Raw genomic sequence first — 19,226 nt, 5'->3', positions numbered from 1 at the left:
AAAAATCTATCACCACAACTGCTAGAGAAGGCTCATACTGCTGGCTAGTTCTTCTCTACTGCATGTCATGAGACAGAGAAGACTGTGGTGTACACGAAGTCTAAGGAGGCTTAAATGACAGTTAGGCAGAACCACTTCAACAGAGAACACCATGTATGGTAGGTGGCATGATTTTGAAATCCTCAGAAGGCAGGATCACTTGGCTCAACCTGCAACAGCATCATACACTGCTATCAGTCTCTTGGTATGCTTTCCAGTCCTTGTGCATACTGCTTAATGGGAAGTAGTCAACTTTTACTCAAGTGATCACTTCCTGATCTGAATTCACCTTCCAGACAGAGTGGTGCCTGAAAGTAAGTCACCACAGTGGATGCTTGGAAGAGGAGGTGGACGCTGTGCTTGAGCACCATGACAGTATCCAGAAGTGATCCAACATGCCACCAGTTATTGCCACTGACATTAATGATTCATTTTGCAGACACTACAGAGTGGCTGCTGAGGGGGGTAATTAGGACTTAATTCCACCACTAATGAAGAATACAACTGTCCCTTCTCTATGTGGCAGCTGGGTTCTACGTTAGATTTACATCTGCCTATACTGAGGAACGTACTGCAGTCAGCCTAGTAGAGATCACAAGTTAAAAACCGTAGTGTGTTCAGTTCAAATTTTATGTCTGGCAATTCATCCAACATTTACGTAAAGACTGAAAATGACAATTCACTTCTGAGGTGGATTTCTATTTGAGTTTAATGACTGTGTCAAACTTTAACAATGACGTACAATGACAGTGTTGATTAATGAAAACAAAGTCTTGCTGTGCACTTGTGGTTAATTTTGATGATCACATTCAATGTAACAAACACTGAAACATCTATTACAAATGGTTTGGACTTCATCCTAAGAAATTTGTTTTTGCCACACTGAAACAATAGCGAACTGACTTGTCTGTGTTAGGTTACTGCATTCAGACTGTATAGACCTATTGTCAGGTGTAGTATGTAGCTACCTATTTACATGTACCGAACTGAAGCACGAGAACCCCAAAGTGCTGTAAACAGTAGTTCTGACTACATCGAAGTGGTATAAAATTTTTGCACTTCAATCTTTGGTGTGGACTACATTATTGATAGTAGTTTATTTTCACTATTTCACTGTGCAGGTAAAGTAGCTAGGCTAAAAACCTCTTGGCAGATTTAAGTTGCCCTACAAGCCTCTGAAGCTTTGTGGGTGTGGAAAGCTGACAATTTCTTAAGCAAACCTGCTACATAAAATACACTAAATACAACTTTTCCACAGGGCGTGGTCCATTACTTTTACTAATTTCTCTGTCATTTACAAACATATTAGGTGGACTAACCACATGAAGTCTCTCAGGGGCTTGGGTGTTAATATTGCTCAAGGGACCATCCATACTAATGGAAGTAGAGAAGAGAGATGTAGACTACATGGAGGTACTGAGAGCAGCTAGGGATGTTGAGTGTCCAAGCAGACAGAGTCCTCTTGGCTGGGCAAGCCTTGTAAAACAGAGGTGTGACAAGATGGCCCACCAACTATTCTGCTCAATAGCCATGCATTTCATCAGTGCACAGTGCATCCTCACAATTCAACTGGTTAAGCCTAGATTCCCATTCCCTGTGACACACGATGTTCCTGCGTCACGGGTCACTGGAGGATGTCCAGAACTTATTGTTACAGAGGACTGATGGTATTTACGAGTCCCAAGCTTAGGAAATCCACGTTCACCTAGCTTGTACTCAGTGAATTATTATTCAGCTTCCTGAGGTGCTCACCATTTAGAATGAAGTGGGGGGGGGGGCCATGTGATTACCCCCTCCCCCCCCTCCCACACACACACCCTTCCCCATCATAACACAAGCATAGATATGTGCTTGGTAGTGCTGTGATGCTATTTGATGAGCGAGTTTCTTTGTGGTATGACATCTGTAGTAAAATAAAAGGTATTTGAACAACTGTTATGACTGTGCCACTCCTACCTCAGCTTTGCAAACTGACCTTAAATCCAACAGAACTCTGCACAAATGTGGGAGTTATAGCACAGTCACACCTAAGACTGTGCAGTCACTCTGTTAATTATGCCCGTCACTGCTGTCACTCTGTTAATCCTAGGTGGCCAGTTTTCAAAATAAGTTTTATTATGATGTTCAATGAGGAAAAAGAATTTCTGAGAACCAATGTATGGTCCCAGAATGAAACTATGGTTTTAGTGAAGTGAGCATTGCTATGAAGCTGCCTGGCAGGAAAACCAGGTGTTGAACCAAGCCTTACACTCAGATCATTTCCTTTTATACAAGAAGAATTATAGCATTTACTATATCTTCTTGTAGATTTTACACAGGTATTAACATAATATCAAGCAATATAATTTTACATTTGCAATAGAAAAATAAGCAAAACTTTAAAAACATGAAAACAGGTGATGAATGAGAAATAGTGAACATATATTGTACTTTACTTCACTATTACTGTAATGATTTCTGGTAACAAGTCTCAAAAATTGTGTGCAATGCATTATTTCTCATAACCAAATGATTAATTTCTGCTCTATTACCAACTAATATTTTCATATAGACATCAAATATGTAAAGTTAGCTCTAGTTGTCCCACATTTTCTTTTGCCTATAATATACTGGAATACTGAATACAAAATTCACGAGAAAACACAGAAATTTTATTTCAAAATGAGAACAACAACAAGTACAAACAGATTTATTTACAACAGTACTAAATTATAAATAAAAGTTAGTTAACAATTTCAAGAATTTCACACTTTGCTAATAACAATCTTAAATTACAGCATGTTGGAATATAAAAATACAGAAACCAGTTCTTTACACTCACATATAAAATCTTTACATGCCACAGAATACTGATGTGTTTATCACAGGTCATTCATAATTTAACAATACTCATTTACCAGTGTAAAAGTCTGTTGTGTTGCTCCTTCCCCAAAAAAATTATTACCGCATGGGAGAGTTCAACACTAGACAATTCATGTGTCCCTTTTTTTCAGACAGATTTAAATCTGCATTGTAGTCATATTTGAATGTACTCAAGATGAGAACACAAGAATTAATCTATGACTTAAATGCCCCATTATGAGCAGCTCTACGTATAAAATCTTTTAGGGTGTCACCTTCAAGTTTACTGAAATCATCTGTCTGAACTACAGCTGTCATGTGATTCAGACAAAACTTGAAGCAGAACTCCTCAAGTTCCTAAAATGACAAACAAAACAAACAATAAATTATAAATCAATTATAACGAATAAAAGGATAATCATAAATATTAAAATGCCTACAACTCATCATGAATCAAATAGGTTCAAAGAAATGGAAGATAAATATCAAAAAAAAATACACCTTCTGAAAGCAAAGAATGCACATTTTGCAAACAATAACTAGAAAACAATGTATACAGCCTCCAAAGGCAGTGTAGCGCACGCACACACTCCAGAGGCAGTGCGTACACACACTGAAGAAATGTGCACATCTTCCAACCTTCAAAGTCTTTTAATGGGATTTTACACAATGAAACAGGAAAAATTTGCATTCTGAAATCTGAACAAAACTGTACACAAGAATGTTAGTAAACTGGGTGGAAAGACAAGAAATGCAGTCCATAATAACAGCAGGAACACACAATAGGAATAACAGAGAAAAATAAATAAAACAGTAAATATCTTATCATTCATTATGGCAAAATGTAGATAAAAATACCGAAGAGATTAGCAGAATAAAGTGGTTGCCCACAAGAGCATATTGTAGTTGTTGCATGTTACATATTTGGCTAAACTGAAAGACAAGAAAATAAATGCAATAAGACTGAGCAGTCAACAGATAGTATTTTCTAGTGGTGTATGTGGAATTCCTTGTTACCAACATGTGGTGCATTTGAAACTACAATGGGTAAGGTAACACATTTTTTCCCAAACAACTTCGGTTGACAAAATGTGGAATTTGTTATGTGACATCATGGAATATTCCTGCTTCAGCTCCTACAGTTTCACAAAATTCCCATAGGTGAGGGTGCTACATGCAGCCTTCAAAGTGGCATCTGCAACAGAGGTGCTTCCCAAACAGAGAGCTGTTTATGGATTTCTTTTGGTAGAAAACCAGAGCATCACAGATATTCATACACTTTGGGCAAGGCATCTGTCATCATTGCAACAAGGTTGCACAAACCTGTCCAATCTGCTATCTGCTACCCTTAGGAAACGGAAGAAACGACTTCAATGTGTTCGTAGCCACAAATATGCACATGAATTTCTCCTCTTCTATGAGAACACAAGGCCCCACAGAAATCTGTGCATGCAAGAAGAGTTCATAAAACTTCATTTGACCGTCCTTCCTCATCCGCACTACAACTCGACCTCGCACCTTCTGATCTCCATTTGTTTGGCCCAATGAAGGACGCCCTCCATGGAAAGCAGTACATGGATGGTGGGGAGGTTAATGATACAGCAAGACATTGGCTCCTACAATGACTAGTAGAGTGGTACCATGTGAGCATACAGGACCTCCTAGTAAGGTTGTCGCACTGAATGAAGATTTTGTTGAAACATTTGGTTTTGTAGTCAAAAGAGTGGGGAACAACATGGTATAATGGAATCCTGAATAAAACCAACCTACCTTTAAAAATAAAAAATTGTTGCAAGTTGAGTGCCACTCGTACAGCAGATAACTTGATCAGGCAAATCGCTGATGGTCACCAATTTCTTCCACTGACCTCTTCAATTAGATTAAATTTCCTCATGAAAACAAAGCCAACAGCAATTAAGCTAAGATTTGATAATGAACGGCAGAGGAAAGTGAATTAGTCTTTTTGAACTACTTTAATTACTACACCACTCCACTCAGTTTCACAACAACAAAATACTGACAGAAGTATCAGTCATAATAAAAAAAAAAAAAATGGCGCAGTACTCCAGGAGGAAATTAATGGCAGTACGAAGTAAGAATATAATTTAGGATGACGAGCCACTAGATACAATGAAAAAATAAAATAGATAACTAGAACCACAAATAGAGAAATCAATTAAGTACAAGCAGTAGGCAGACTAATGCAAAACACAAGCAAAACACTGGAAATTGCAGGATAATGCACTGAATAGATAGGGTGAAATAATATCAAGATAAACAAAATCCTAAGGCGGTGGTGGTGGTGGTGGTGATACGCAGTGTTTTCAATCATACAAGTCATTTCTATCAGCTTCCAGACAAGGAAAGTACAGTAGCTGTGCATCAACTCAAATATTTCAACAAGACAAGTAAAAAAAAAAAAAAATAATAAAATAAAATAAAATAAAAAATCCTGCAGAAATGCCTCTTACACTGTCTTACATATACAGCGAGTTTCAAACTCTTTGCAACAAATGTCTAGGGGTGGGAGATCGTATCACAGAGAACAACTTTTATTAGAGACAAAATTTTCACTGATGCTTGCTGGCAGTGCTAGCCATGTTTCTGTTGAATTTGCCAGCCAAGGGACAACGATATTTCACAGAACTAGCATGATCTGTTAACCAGTGTGCAGCACCTGCATACTACCCACCCCACTAAATTGTTAATGATTTTGGTTTGTTGGCTGGTTGGTTGGTTGGTTGACTGACTTACATGGCATTAAGGGATTTAACAGCGAGGTCACCAGCACCTCAATCCATGAGTAGTTCATCCAAAATTAGAGATGTCTGTGAAGTGCTTGTTCAGACAATGAAGGTACGTAGAAACACTATGACTGAGGCACTAATGATGCCAGAGCTGAGGAAGAATTTACACATAAGAGTATGGATAAGATCAGCATTTAGGTCAGAGCACATGAGGGGTCTCCCAAGGCTCACATCCAATGGTGAGAAAAGCCCCCAACCCTCTCATTTGATCCCAACAGGCTGATGAAGGACTGAAGGCAGAGCAAAGAATATCTCCAAGTCGGCAGATTCAGAATAGTACATGTGAGAAGGCTGATAATTTAATGAATATCAGCTGGACAATCAATAATAAGAGAAGAGAAATAGATAAGGCAGCAGGTGGATATCCCTGGGGTTTGTCGTGTGATGGCAGTCGCCCCTTTTACAGCCACTCACCCCTGCTTTAGAGTAGTCAAGGCATTAAACAGTGCTCACTATTGAATTCAGAGCTACCTCTAAAATAGCAAAATGGGTGCAGTAGAATGAGAGACAAACCACATCTAGAAACAATTAAAACAGGGTAAGACAGTGATGAAAGACTTAGCAGTCAACGAGGTATGATCCAGGACTTCCAGACCTAGCATGCAGCAGGAGGTGCCCCAATTGCAGCCAACGTGACCCTGCCCCAAGGTAGCCTAAATACTTGTACCAACCTGCTCAACCATCTGTGACTCATCTGCCAGTATCTGAGGCAAAAAAACTTGGTAGGTCATGAAGGGCCAATAGAAGGGTCATTCCATTAGGATATGACCTACTTTCCATAAGAATACACAGCTACAATGTGGGGGTAGCTCAATATGTAAAATAAAACTATGGGTTAGCCTTCTATGATCAAAGATTCCTTCCAGGTGGAATAGAAGGAAGTGTGCCAGACAGCATTCGTTTCCTTGACAGTGCAGAATTTATTACAGAGGGCAGTAGCCAACCAGATGTCATTCTATCTCCATATAAATAGAGGTCTTATTCGCACCTGCAAATCCACATCTGGAAGAGGCACAGCAAATGGGCACGAGTAATAACTCCTATAGCTAAATAGTTGGCCAGTTCATTTTCTGAGATACCCACATGACTTGGAACCAGAAGGAATACAACCAAGCAGCAATATGACTAAGTCCAGCAAGGAATTCATGACTAGCAGAGACCACAGGGTAACAAGAGGTACTTCAGTAAATGGCCTGAAGACTGCTCATTGACTCACTACAAATTAAAATGCAGTCAAGGGATGCCTGTTTAATAAATTTGAGGATTGGTCTTATGTCAAAGCGGTAGGTGGCTCAAAACAAAATGTCCAGACACTCTGTGACCAAAATGGTACTGAAACAGAGGAAGACTGCACTGCAGTTCCTTCTCTAGATCGTTGCACAGATGACAAAATGGTAGATATCGAAATAGACGACAGAGGGATAGAGAAACAATTAAAATCGCTCAAAAGAGGAAAGGCCACTGGACCTGATGGGATACCAGTTCGATTTTACAGAGTACGCGAAGGAACTTGGCCCCCTTCTTGCAGCGGTGTACCGAAGGTCTCTAGAAGAGCATAGCATTCCAAAGGATTGGAAAAGGGCACAGGTCATCCCCGTTTTCAAGAAGGGACGCAAACAGATGTGCAGAACTGTAGACCTGTATCTCTAACGTCGATCAGCTGTAGTATTTTGGAACACGTATTATGTTCGAGTATAATGGCTTTTCTGGTGACAAGAAATTTAATCTGTAGGAATGAGCATGGATTTAGAAAAAGACAATCGTGTGCAACCCAGCTCATGCTATTTGTCCACGAGACACAGAGGGCCACAGACACGGGTTCCCAGGTACATGCTGTGTTTCTTGACTTCCGCAAGGCATTCGATACAGTTCCCCACGGTCGTTTAATGAACAAAGTAAGAGCATATGGACTATCAGACCAATTGTGTGATTGGATTGAAGATTTCCTAGATAACAGAACGCAGCATGTCATTCTCAATGGAGAGAAGTCTTCCGAAGTAAGAGTGATTTCCGGTGTGCCGCAAGGGAGTGTCTTAGGACGGTTTCTATTCACAATATACATAAATGACCTTGTGGATAGCATTGGAAGTTCACTGAGGCATTTTGCGGATGTTGCTGTAATATATCGAGAGGTTGTAGCAATGGAAAATTGTACTGAAATGCAGGAGGATCTGCAACGAATTGACACATAGTGCACGGAATGGCAATTTCATCTCAATGTAGAGAAGTATAATGTGCTGCGAATACATAGAAAGAAAGATCCTATATCATTTAGCTACAATATAGCAGGTCAGCAAATGGAAGCAGGTAATTCCATGGATGTGGATGTGGATGTAGATGTAGATTTTCTAATGGCTACAAAACACTGCATGTTCCTCGCAATGATTGGTGTTCCTGACTGGCAGGAGATACAAAAGCATAACCTATGCTCATAAACAGTTTTTGATCCACCAGTGTAAAAGATGTTAGCATCCTGACACTCCTGAGGAACAGTACATATCAGATGCTGAAAGGTCATGGGGGAAAGTGAGAATTTATGACCTTTAAGTAGATTGATCCATGGTGAGCTGAATGAAGTACCAACTCAAATGTGGAGCAACTGGTAGGATAAAAACTGATTAATATAAAATGAAAAGCCCCAGTCATGGAGAGTAAGTAAAATGCGATGGTACCAATAGCCTGTTGGACTGCTATTTACAACTGGACCAGATGGTCAGCTGTAGATCGTTCATTCTGAAAACCACACTGATAGCGAGAACAAAAGGTCCCAAGTTTCAAGAAACCAGCTTAATCTGTAGACAACCAACCAATCAAGCAGTCTGCAGAGCATGTTTGTAGGTAATTGGTCAGTATCTGCCAAGAGACATTGGGTTTCTGCCTGTCTTAAAGACTGGGACGATCATATTATCTTGCCGTTGTGAAGGGATGACACCTTCAAGCCAAACTTGGTTGAAGACCTCAAGTAGAAGTAGCGTTTGAGCAACATGCAGGTGTTGGTGTGTGTGATTATGAGTTGAATCAGAGCCTGTAGCAATGCTGTGAGACAAGGCAAGAGCCTGAAGCAGTTCCCCATCAGCGAAATGTTCATTATATGATTTGGCATGGTGGGGGTGGAACATAGGGGGGGGGGGGGCATCTCTAACTTCTTGTATCTGCAGTAGAAAGACAGCTAGATAAGAAGAGAGTGCCAATGTTGCTGCAAAGTGGGTCAAAAAGTGTTCAGCAAGAGTCAATGCATCAGTCCAAACACCACCCTGAAGGACAAGACCCAGAACATTTGTGGATCATTGGTGGCCCACACCTGGGATGAAGAGACATATGTATCCAGGAAGGAGACATAATGCTTCGAGCATTACTTCTTACTTTGTTTAACTAGATAGTAAGCCTTAGCACAAAGTCATTTAAAACTCATGAGGTTGATCTGTGAAGGATGTCACTTTAAACATTTTAGGGTTTTTCAGCAATCCTGGTCATTAAATCTACAACACTGGCAACACTGGAGTGGAGAGTGGCATTATCACTGAGGAAACACAGATTATGGCCAGTAAGAAATTGGCAAAGTAGAAGGCCCTTACCAGACAAATTGGTATGCTACCCCACACAAGAGATGCAGTAGGAGAAAACGGGGAGAAGGTTGTTGGTTAAGGAGGTAAACTCAAGGTAAATAAGGGCCTGCCTGTGGACATGTAAAGGTTGCAAATGGTGATCACTGAGGAGTTTGGACTCACACTACCGTTGCTTCCAAAGTGCTCCCAAGGGGAATCCACTTACTGACCTGACCAGTGTTGTAATGGAACTTTAATTACATAACAATTATGGAACCTCACCTGAACCTCTCGATACCAGTAATATTCTACTGTATTTCTGTTAACTACTTAACATATTTCTGAGATAACATTCAGATTTGATTTCACTTCTGATACGTCGATATGTTTATATTGCAATGATATTATTCTTATGTGTATTCTTTCTTTTGTCACTATGATCTTTGACGTACTTGTAACTCTGACTTTTGGGCGTTTAAGCGATAGTTGGTTAGTTGTTGAGTTGTTAGAAAATCGGACGTCTTGGACGTAATGTTGGAAAGACGCGTATTGTAGTCTGCTTATAAAATGTGAACTTTAACAGTGACTGTGAGGAAGATGATTTCAAGTATATTTTGTATTGTAAAGTGATGTTTGTGTTTACGTGACATTGCAATAAAAGCAATTCAAAGGAAATGTATCTTAAATTCGGAGTGCTGATGCTTTTTTTAAATCACCATTGTCCTGCAAAAGTGTAATCTCCATGAATGGTTTGAGAAGCGCATCTACAAAACTTTTGAATATAGCAGAATAAATCCTAGGCCTATTTGCATCCGAGCTTGAAATCATAACCACCTAGATTTTCAACAATTGAGCCATGATTTTATGATGAGACCAGTGTGGGAAACACAAAAAGATGAGTGCCTAGTTTTTTGATTATTACATGAAATGACTTTATTAACTGTGCTCTAATGACACCTGCCACATAATATGACTGTTGTTGCCCGAAAATGCATGAGCAACAGCACAATCGTTATTAAATGCTGACCTTTGTTGTGGTAGGGTTGTTAGAGTGTGAACCAATGTACAGTGGGAATCACAAGAGAGGAGAGTGGTAGGAGAACTGGTTTAAAAAACATTTAAGTAGTGCGAGTGATGGCAACTGGATGTCATACCAACAGGATGTGGGCATTCATATTTTTTGTGCACCTTAGTATACAGCATGCAGTAAATATATTTCTATTCCTGTATTTTCTTGTGTTTCTTGAAGATTGGAAAAAAGTGGTATGCCATGAAATTGACACACAGAGATGTCTGCTCACAAGGACTACCTTCATGGAGTGACCATCTGCAGTTACCACATTCTGGGTCCACTGTGCAGTGGAATGACATACAACAAAAGCAGAGGCATCAAAAGCACCTCATGCACGATGAGTATAAAGTTCCATGATACACCTGCACATCATGGCCAACTCTTGAGAAAGACATGCCCTTCAAAGCCTAAAATAAAGACACACATATGTATTCTTTTGTCCTTGGGACAAAATGTACACCTCACCAGGGAAGATTAGCGCGTAGCTCCTCTACTGTTTAAGAGTGAAAGGTCTTGGTAGAAGATGATTCCTTGGACCGTATTTGAAATCTTGTATGGAGCAATGGTCACTGGTATGTTACCCAGTTATTCCAGGACTTAAGAGCTGTAGATCGTGCAGCAGAAGAGAGTCAATAGCAATCCATTGTGCGTTTTTCCTAATGGCTCAATTTCTCCAAATTTATCTTCAATATTCTCTGCATAAAAGAACTGCTTTGTCGCAGTAAAAATACCCCATCAGTTCAAGCACATACAAACAACTGAATACATTATTTCGCTCTTAGATTTCTGGCTTGTCCGTCTTCCCACAGGGTGGCCAGGAAAGGCAAACATTGAAGTTTCAATACCTATCTGAAGAGACAGCCAGATCAATTGTTCTAGTGTAATTTAAGACGTTTCATGTGCAGAACAATCACCCTGATGCCACCTTCTCCAGTCATGGGCTTGCCCCACAGGTATAAACTAGCCTCAGCAAAAGCTATGTGGCTTGTTGGCCAATGCTGGGAGTCCTGTTGCCCCAGTAAGACGGGCATGTACTCCTTGGCATTTGTGGAGAAGCAGCAGCTCAGGCATCAGCATTGTGATCCCTGTTTTGTCACAGGGCTCAATTGAAAGGGTACAAAATGACCCCATCATGTCAGATTGGCTACAGTATTTTGTTCTCTTCCTGTAATGCTCTCTCAGTATAATGGACTTTAAATTTGACAACATTAGTAAATATCTTATAGCCAAAAATCAACAAAATTTATTCCATTGTAATTATCCACACCCTTTATGTTTCCTTTTTTTACTGACTCGCCTGATGACAGGTTATGACCACCACCTAGATATTTCTTGCCCAAAGCAAATCAGATTTTGCAGAGAAAAGGGATCAATGTAAAGATGACTCACTTGGATTTTTATAAGGTTTTATATTTATGCTGTCTTCACTGTTGATCCCTTAGTTTTTCATGTAATTTATTACAATTTTATGTTCCTCTTGCAGAATTCCTTCACCCTCTTCTTCTTCTTCTTCTTCTTCTTCTTCTTCTTCTTCTTCTTCTTAAGTGGCTAACAGGCATACTTTTTGCCTGTCTGCAAGTTAACAAGTCATCTTTACTGTAAGCAGCAATCTATCTTTTCCTTATGCTATTAGTGGATAACAAGTTGAATTTAACATTTTGCTGAACTTCATAAACTCCAAGATTTTATTAATTTGTAAGAGGAGTTTTGTCTCATTATTTTCTCAGGGTGATACAAAAACTTCCCATAGTTAACTGTGATTTTCTTTTTCTTTTTTGCAATGGTTTTTTTTATTAGTGTTAGTTGGTTTTCTCTTTGTCTTTCTGTGTGTTAATGTAGTTCCTAGTTGCTGCTTGCTTATAATCAATTTTTTTCAGTGTCTCATCTCAATTACTTAATCACCTTTTTCCTGGGTCATACTTTTAACTGCTGTTCATTTCAACATCTTTATGAAATTCTCCAATTTTTCTTCCATGTCTTCCTCTAAACTGCTTCATTCAATTCACATAACTCAACAAGTAGTGGAGGGATTCTTTACTGTTTTTAGTCCCTGTGTATTAGTATACTGTACATAAATTCCAATAGCTTGTATTAACCATAACAGATATATTTTGACTTGATTTACTAGTTCTATGCAAAATCATCTGTAGTTCTCTTTACATGAAAACATCCAATGTACCCACTGAGTACAATAAGCCTGTTTTCTTTTAGATTTAATGCACAAACATCAGCAAAGGTATTGGGGCTGCTTCTGGATAGTAGACTATTCTAAATGTATTAGGTGGTGTACATCGTTTGTGATGGGGAAACCAGCTGGACATTCTCCTCCTGACACACACTGCAATGTGTTACAGAAGTTTTCTGTTTGGATATGCCCCAGAACATGTATTAAGAAACTAAATGTACAGGGTGATTCAAAAAGAGTACCACAACTTTAGGAATTTAAAACTCTGCAACGACAAAAGGCAGAGCTAAGTACTATCTGTCGGCAAATTAAGGGAGCTATAAAGTTTCATTTAGTTGTACATTTGTTCGCTTGAGGTGCTGTTGACTAGGCGTCAGCGTCAGTTGATGCTAAGATGGCGACCGCTCAACAGAAAGCTTTTTGTGTTATTGAGTTATTCATCACTGGCCTCCAGGAAGCCCTGATCTTACCCCCTGCGATTTTTTCTTATGGGGATTTGTTAAGGATATGGTGTTTCGGCCACCTCTCCCAGCCACCATTGATGATTTGAAACGAGAAATAACAGCAGCTATCCAAACTGTTACGCCTGATATGTTACAGCGAGTGTGGAACAAGTTGGAGTATCGGGTTGATATTGCTCAAGTGTCTGGAGGGGGCCATATTGAACATCTCTGAACTTGTTTTTGAATGAAAAAAACCTTTTTAAATACTCTTTGTAATGATGTATAACAGAAGGTTATATTATGTTTCTTTCATTAAATACACCTTTTTAAAGTTGTGGTATTCTTTTTGAATCACCCTGTACTTCAATTCTGAGCTATTAGACAGTGCATTGGAGCAATAAATTCATCACCAAGTAAGTCCTTCTAAAACTAAGTGGCTGGCAGAAAGGTGATATCAAAGCGAAGACTAACAAACACTAATGTTAGTGAAAGACTTCAGATGTCTCAGATTTATGTTTTCTTTGATACAGAAGTACCAAATATTATGAATGTACAGTTATGAATATGAAACAACAGACTGCCAGCCTGAAGTTTTTCATCTAGCAGGCAGAATAGGCGGGTAGTTTAATGTTAATGGCGATGTAATAAATTGCCTGGAAAGTAAATGCCAAGATTTTTTGCACATACATAAGTATGGCTCAAAAACAAATGAAGGAGTTAGTTGTGCATATTACTGCCCTAAGTTGCAAATAGCTAAGATGTTTTCATTGCCACCATTAAGTAGTATTTATGCTGCAGAAGTAACAACAATTAAAGAAGCAGTTCAGTTTGGAACTGAATAGGGAACGAAGTGCTATTGCTGACAAACTCAAAGGGCTTTGGGCCAGTTAGATCATCAAAAATGGAAAGATGCTTAAAGGCATATTTATGATGTGATAACATTAATACCAAAAGCCAAAGAAATTAAATTCGTTCATCTAATCATCTAATGTGGGTAAAGGGATACTTGGGTATGCATCCTAATGAAGTATTACATGGCCTTAGCTAAACAAATCAAAGAAGGATGCTTGCTATTTTCACAACTTCCATATTCTGACTTCCTACATATATATCAGAAAAAGAGGCTTATGTTCAATGCGAAACCCGATTACAAATACCGCAACACGAAAATGGTTTCATTCACTTTAGTTCAGTGCGGTGCACTATACCGACAAAACCTTGGTATGGCCAGATAAATTCACCAAGCAGCCTGAAGCATCAGCAGATATGCAACATCTATTATTACAATAAGGCTGGGAAATGCATGTTTTCCTACACATATCTACAGGATTAGACTGATGGACGCTCCTAAATGTAGCAAATATCCAGAACATGATGGAGATCTTGATCATTTCATATTGGGATGTTAAAAAAAAACACTGTCTTTAAAATTTAATTGAAGTCACTAATATAAGCAATGGCTATATTGTCTGCCACAAAAAGGCAACAAATTTAATTAAAAACAATTATAATCTTTGGAGCTTTCTAGTTTTCTTTGCAATGGTTCAAGTTCTGTCTTATGTCTCTAAATGAAATTAAGTATGTCAAAAGAGGATACGGTAGAGAGTAGCAAGCAACTTGTTAGTATGTATGAGTTTATATGTTAATTTGCTTGTAAGTAATAATTTTTAGTCCAAAGTTTTTTCCACATAAGACAATTATAGGCATTACTGAGTAGGTCAATAAAACTGATATTGTCAACTGTATTCTCTCTTCCAATGCATACTGTATCTAACATAATATACAGTGTTGTCAAGCAGTCTTGTATTGATAATTTATGCATAACAATTGGAAACAATTAAAGCTATTTATAGCTTACTTCTGGTAAGAGTGTGGAATTGTGGTTTATTTAAGTAATGAAGTGCAGGAGGAGGAGGAGGAGATTAGTTTTTAACGTCCCGTCGACAACGAGGTCATTAGAGATGGAGCGCAAGCTCGGCTGAGGGAAGGATGGGGAAGGAAATCGGCCGTGCCCTTTCAAAGGAACCATCCTGGCATTTGCCTGAAGCGATTTAGGGAAATCACGGGAGACCTAAATCAGGATGGCCGGAGACGGGATGGAACCGTCATCCTCCCGAATGCGAGTAATGAAGTGCATTTACAGTCCATTTGGTTTGCACACTGGAGACGTGTCAAAAATTTTGACTACAGTTATAGAGTGATTTTTACACTAATAAATAATAGCTCTACAATAAATAACAACACTATAATGGTATTCCTTTCAATATGAAATACATGGTATCCTGTTCAAATTACGTCCTACATAAATTCACCCACTGAGAAATAACATTTCAGTGTCAGTGCCACATCAGCTTGCTTTTAAATGAACCTAAATTCATCTGGATTAATTTGTTTCCTTTCAATTTATTATAAATTTTCATTCCCTTATACTGAGGTCCCTGGACATACAGTTTGAGTCGGTGGGTGGTGAGCATAAAAGTTTCTTTGTTTCTTGTATCATGTGAATGTACAAAATAGTTTCCCTAAAATACTTCATGTCTAGTGTGTGGAAGACATGGTTATGATTTATAGTGCACATATTTCAAAATATTTGTTCTGTATTTTTAATATCAGCACTAAGCTACCCCAAAACACAATACCATACCTAATAATAGATTCAAGGTAGCTAGCTTGGATATGCTATTTGTCCTGTGTCCATGTCAATAGCAGCTGATAATATTTGCACTGCAAATGCAAAGCTGTTCATTTTGTTTGTTAGGTACGCAATGTGTGCTGGCCAACTCAAATGTTTATCCACATTTAAACCTAAGAATTTAACCGAGTCACCTTCTTTTATATCTTGGTTTTTGTGAACAATCTTAATCTGTTCACATTTTTCATCATAAGAATCTTCACTATATTTAGATTCAACCCATTTAGCTGAAACCAAGTTTCAAAGATAGTGACAGTACTGATCACAGGTATGGGATTTTTTCCAAATGATTTTCAATTAAGACAGAAGTATCATATGCAAATAGAACTGATGGGGAGCAGATATTTAATGGGAAGTCATCAACACACAAGAGGAATAGAACTGGGCCTAATACGGAGTCTTGTGGAATGCCCAGAGATATTTTTTTCCAATCAGAATAATAATTTGCCCCATATAAAGAGAGGCTAACTCTTTGCTTTCTGTTTGATAAGTAGGATTTAAGCCATTGTAGGGCACTGCCCCTAATGCCATACTAATGAAGTTTGTAAATAAACACTTCATGGTTTACAGAATCAAATGCCCTTGTGACATTACAGAAAATTCCTGCCACTTTATTGCTCTTGTCTAATGATGTACTTATAATCTCAATGAAACTGTTCACAGCATATATGGTGTTTTTCCTTGTTTAAAACCAAACTAATTGTTTAGAAAGCACACACTTACACGATATCCTTGAACAAGACTAAATCTGGCATAATGTATTCATCTTCCTCTCAGAGAATTGTGCATAGCAATGAAAGACTTGATTTTCAAGCTAACAGAGAATGGTTTGTTAGAGACCAACTCGAATCAGATGTTTAGGTAAAACTGGGGACACTCAACCTGTGCACAAGAGCCACACTAAGAATGGGTCAGATATGTTGACAAGTAACTATACAGTCATGATAGAAGTGGAATGTTATGATGATTTCTACGCAAGTGAAACTGGAAGTTTTGGCACACAATATCAGTTTACAGAATGATAAATATCAGATGGAGTCATCACATACTGTCCTTTTGATGTAGTGTATGACTATTTCAGCAAAACGTTTGAAGATATTGCACGCAAGAGTAAGTCATGGAGTACATATCAGATAAATTATATGAGCCCATGTCTGAAAATATAAACATATATTTCCTTCAGAAAAACACAAGGTCACTGAATCCTACAACTGTTGATTAAATAATCTCTTTATTCGGCCTTTGTTTAGAAAATGGTAACTATAAAACTATGCTGCTTGAGAATATATTTGAATAATACTTGTTGCAATATATATTCAATGCAAGTATTACAATCAGTTTTTTTTTTCTTTACTTATAATCTGAATCACATAACTAATGAGGAGGTATTGAATAGGATTGGGGAGAAGAGTTTGTGGCACAACTTGACTAGAAGAAGAAATCGGTTGGTAGGACGTGTTCTGAGGCATCAAGGGATCACCAAATTAGTATTGGAGGGCAGTGTGGAGGGTAAAAATCGTAGAGGGAGACCAAGAGATGAATACACTAAGCAGATTCAGAGGGATGTAGGCTGCAGTACGTACTGGGAAATGAAGAAGATTGTATAGCATAGAGTAGCATGGAGAGCTGCATCAAACGAGTCTCAGGACTGAAAACCGCAACAACAACATTAGCTGAAAAATAATTTACACTTAGTAACCAATCTGTCAGGACGAATAAGTTGCTAATTAGGTTTACAAGGTTTTTTTTTTTTTTTTTTTTTTTTCTATGGATGCAGAACGGCACATCCAAAGAAACAGAAGTCAAGATTTCAATGATGGTTTGAAATTGAGCAGTATTGTGTAAACTCAATGAACAATAGGAACTACAACTGAATGAAGAACAGTGGATGTGGAACAATGTAAAGAGTGACTACCCAAAACAGAATAAGACTGATGAAACAAGACCTGAGGCGGGAACAAGAAATAGCCTGAATGGAACAAGGAATGAGGGTTTGACCAAATGAGATGAAGACAGGAATGAGAATGACTTGAGGGACTGTTCCTTAGAAGACATTCCTCAGTTGTTCTGCTCATTTTAGTGAACTGTTCCTTTGAACCTGCCACTTCAAAAATGACTCACCTCTACTTTTAACTGTGTAGGAACAGGGAATGAGGATCATGTGAGTAGATGGGATAAGAAAACTGGAAAAAGGTATTGAAGTCTTAAAGTATGAAATTGTAAAGAGATGTAAGCATGGAATGGGTAGGGTTTATCTTAAGGATCTATTACTAAGACTTACTTTACTGAATTTTTATAAGATCTGGAATGTGGACACTATGAATGATTTCCAAGCTTAGATTTCAACCTTATTGGACTGTAGAAGGGAGCAACGGAGAAACACAGACAAAAAAAAATTAAAAATTGGATGATTTTCAATATTGTTTAACACATATTGCACTGTAAATTCATCAAAAATTAAAATTTGTTAAATGTAAAACAGAATCTGTTCCAATAAATAATGTAAAAAAAATAAAGTACTTGGAACTTAAGTTATCCAAGATGCCATTCATTCCAAAGAGATACTCTGCGGATTTTCAGCAACACTCCCCTCACAATGCACAGTACATTGTACATTTTGTATTTTCTATAAATTTAAAAAAAAAATACAGGAAATCAGACACTAACAACAAAAATAAGAACTCGATGCCAGTAACAACATGAGAACCTACATGCTACTAATAATAAGGGAAATTAGATCCAAACAACAATAAAGTTAGCTTGGTATACACATTACTAAGGTATATATTGATAAGAGCTTAAGTTACATGTAAAACATCAAATTACTTTTTTTCAAACCAACAATAAAATTTTGGACTGAAAGAGTTGAAATATGTAGTTTACATGATGATATCCATACTTGACAAATCACTGAAATGTGTATCAGAGGCTACTCGCCATTGTACCTTGTATTAATGTTTTTTTCTATTCCTTTCCTATATGGAGTGTGTGAAGAATGACTGCCAAAATACCTCTATGTGCTTTGTAATTAGTTTACTCTTGCCTTACAGTCTCTGTGGGAGTGATCTGTGGGAGGTTGTACTGTATTCCTACATTATTCATTTAACATCATTTCTTGATACTACATAAGTAGGCTTTTGCGGGATAGCGGATGTCTCACTTCAAGTGTATGCCAATTCAGAATTTTCAGTATCACTGCAACACCCTCCCATGGGTCAAACACAAACCAGTGGAAATTTGTTGTGCCAATCTCAGTATATGTTTGAGAAGCCTTATTTGTTGTTTGATATGGGGCTCACACACTTTGCGATGAGTCTCACAAGTGTTTTGTAAGTAATCTCCTTTGTACACAGATTACATTTTTCCGATGTCTAACATCTACATGACTATTCTGCGATTCACATCTGAGGGGGGATGTAATGGATTTTTCAAAAATATTATTTTCTTGACCTACACAGTTTACACTATGTTGTGTGTGAATTTTATGGTGATAGCAGCTTTAGAAATGCCTTTAAATTGTTAAACTGATTAACTCTGCACCGGTGGCCACTCCCACCTTTTCCAACATTTAGGGCTTCAGAGGAATTTTAGTCAGTGTGAAG

The 19,226-nt window shown here is 38.1% G+C and overlaps 1 protein-coding gene across 5 annotated transcripts in view; it reads right to left on the bottom strand.

Annotated features, from left to right (window-relative positions):
* Nucleotides 1-2,668: 2,668 nt before the first annotated feature.
* Nucleotides 2,669-19,226, bottom strand: part of LOC126328814 (RCC1 and BTB domain-containing protein 1-like) — a 203,583-nt gene continuing 187,025 nt past the window's right edge. For 3 of the 5 annotated variants that reach the window (XM_049996072.1, XM_049996070.1, XM_049996071.1), the window contains one exon: nucleotides 2,669-3,237. In XM_049996072.1, the coding sequence (XP_049852029.1) occupies nucleotides 3,097-3,237 (141 nt within the window). In that variant the 3' untranslated portion in view covers nucleotides 2,669-3,096. The remainder of the gene's footprint in view (nucleotides 3,238-19,226) is intronic. The other 2 variants (XR_007561953.1, XR_007561969.1) reach the window with 2 other exon arrangements.

The sequence above is a fragment of the Schistocerca gregaria genome, chromosome 2, assembly GCF_023897955.1.
Source record: "Schistocerca gregaria isolate iqSchGreg1 chromosome 2, iqSchGreg1.2, whole genome shotgun sequence".
Classification (NCBI taxonomy): Eukaryota; Metazoa; Arthropoda; class Insecta; order Orthoptera; family Acrididae; genus Schistocerca; species Schistocerca gregaria.
The sequence above is the reverse complement of the archived record's forward strand: the minus strand, read 5'-3'. Positions and strand labels throughout refer to the sequence as shown.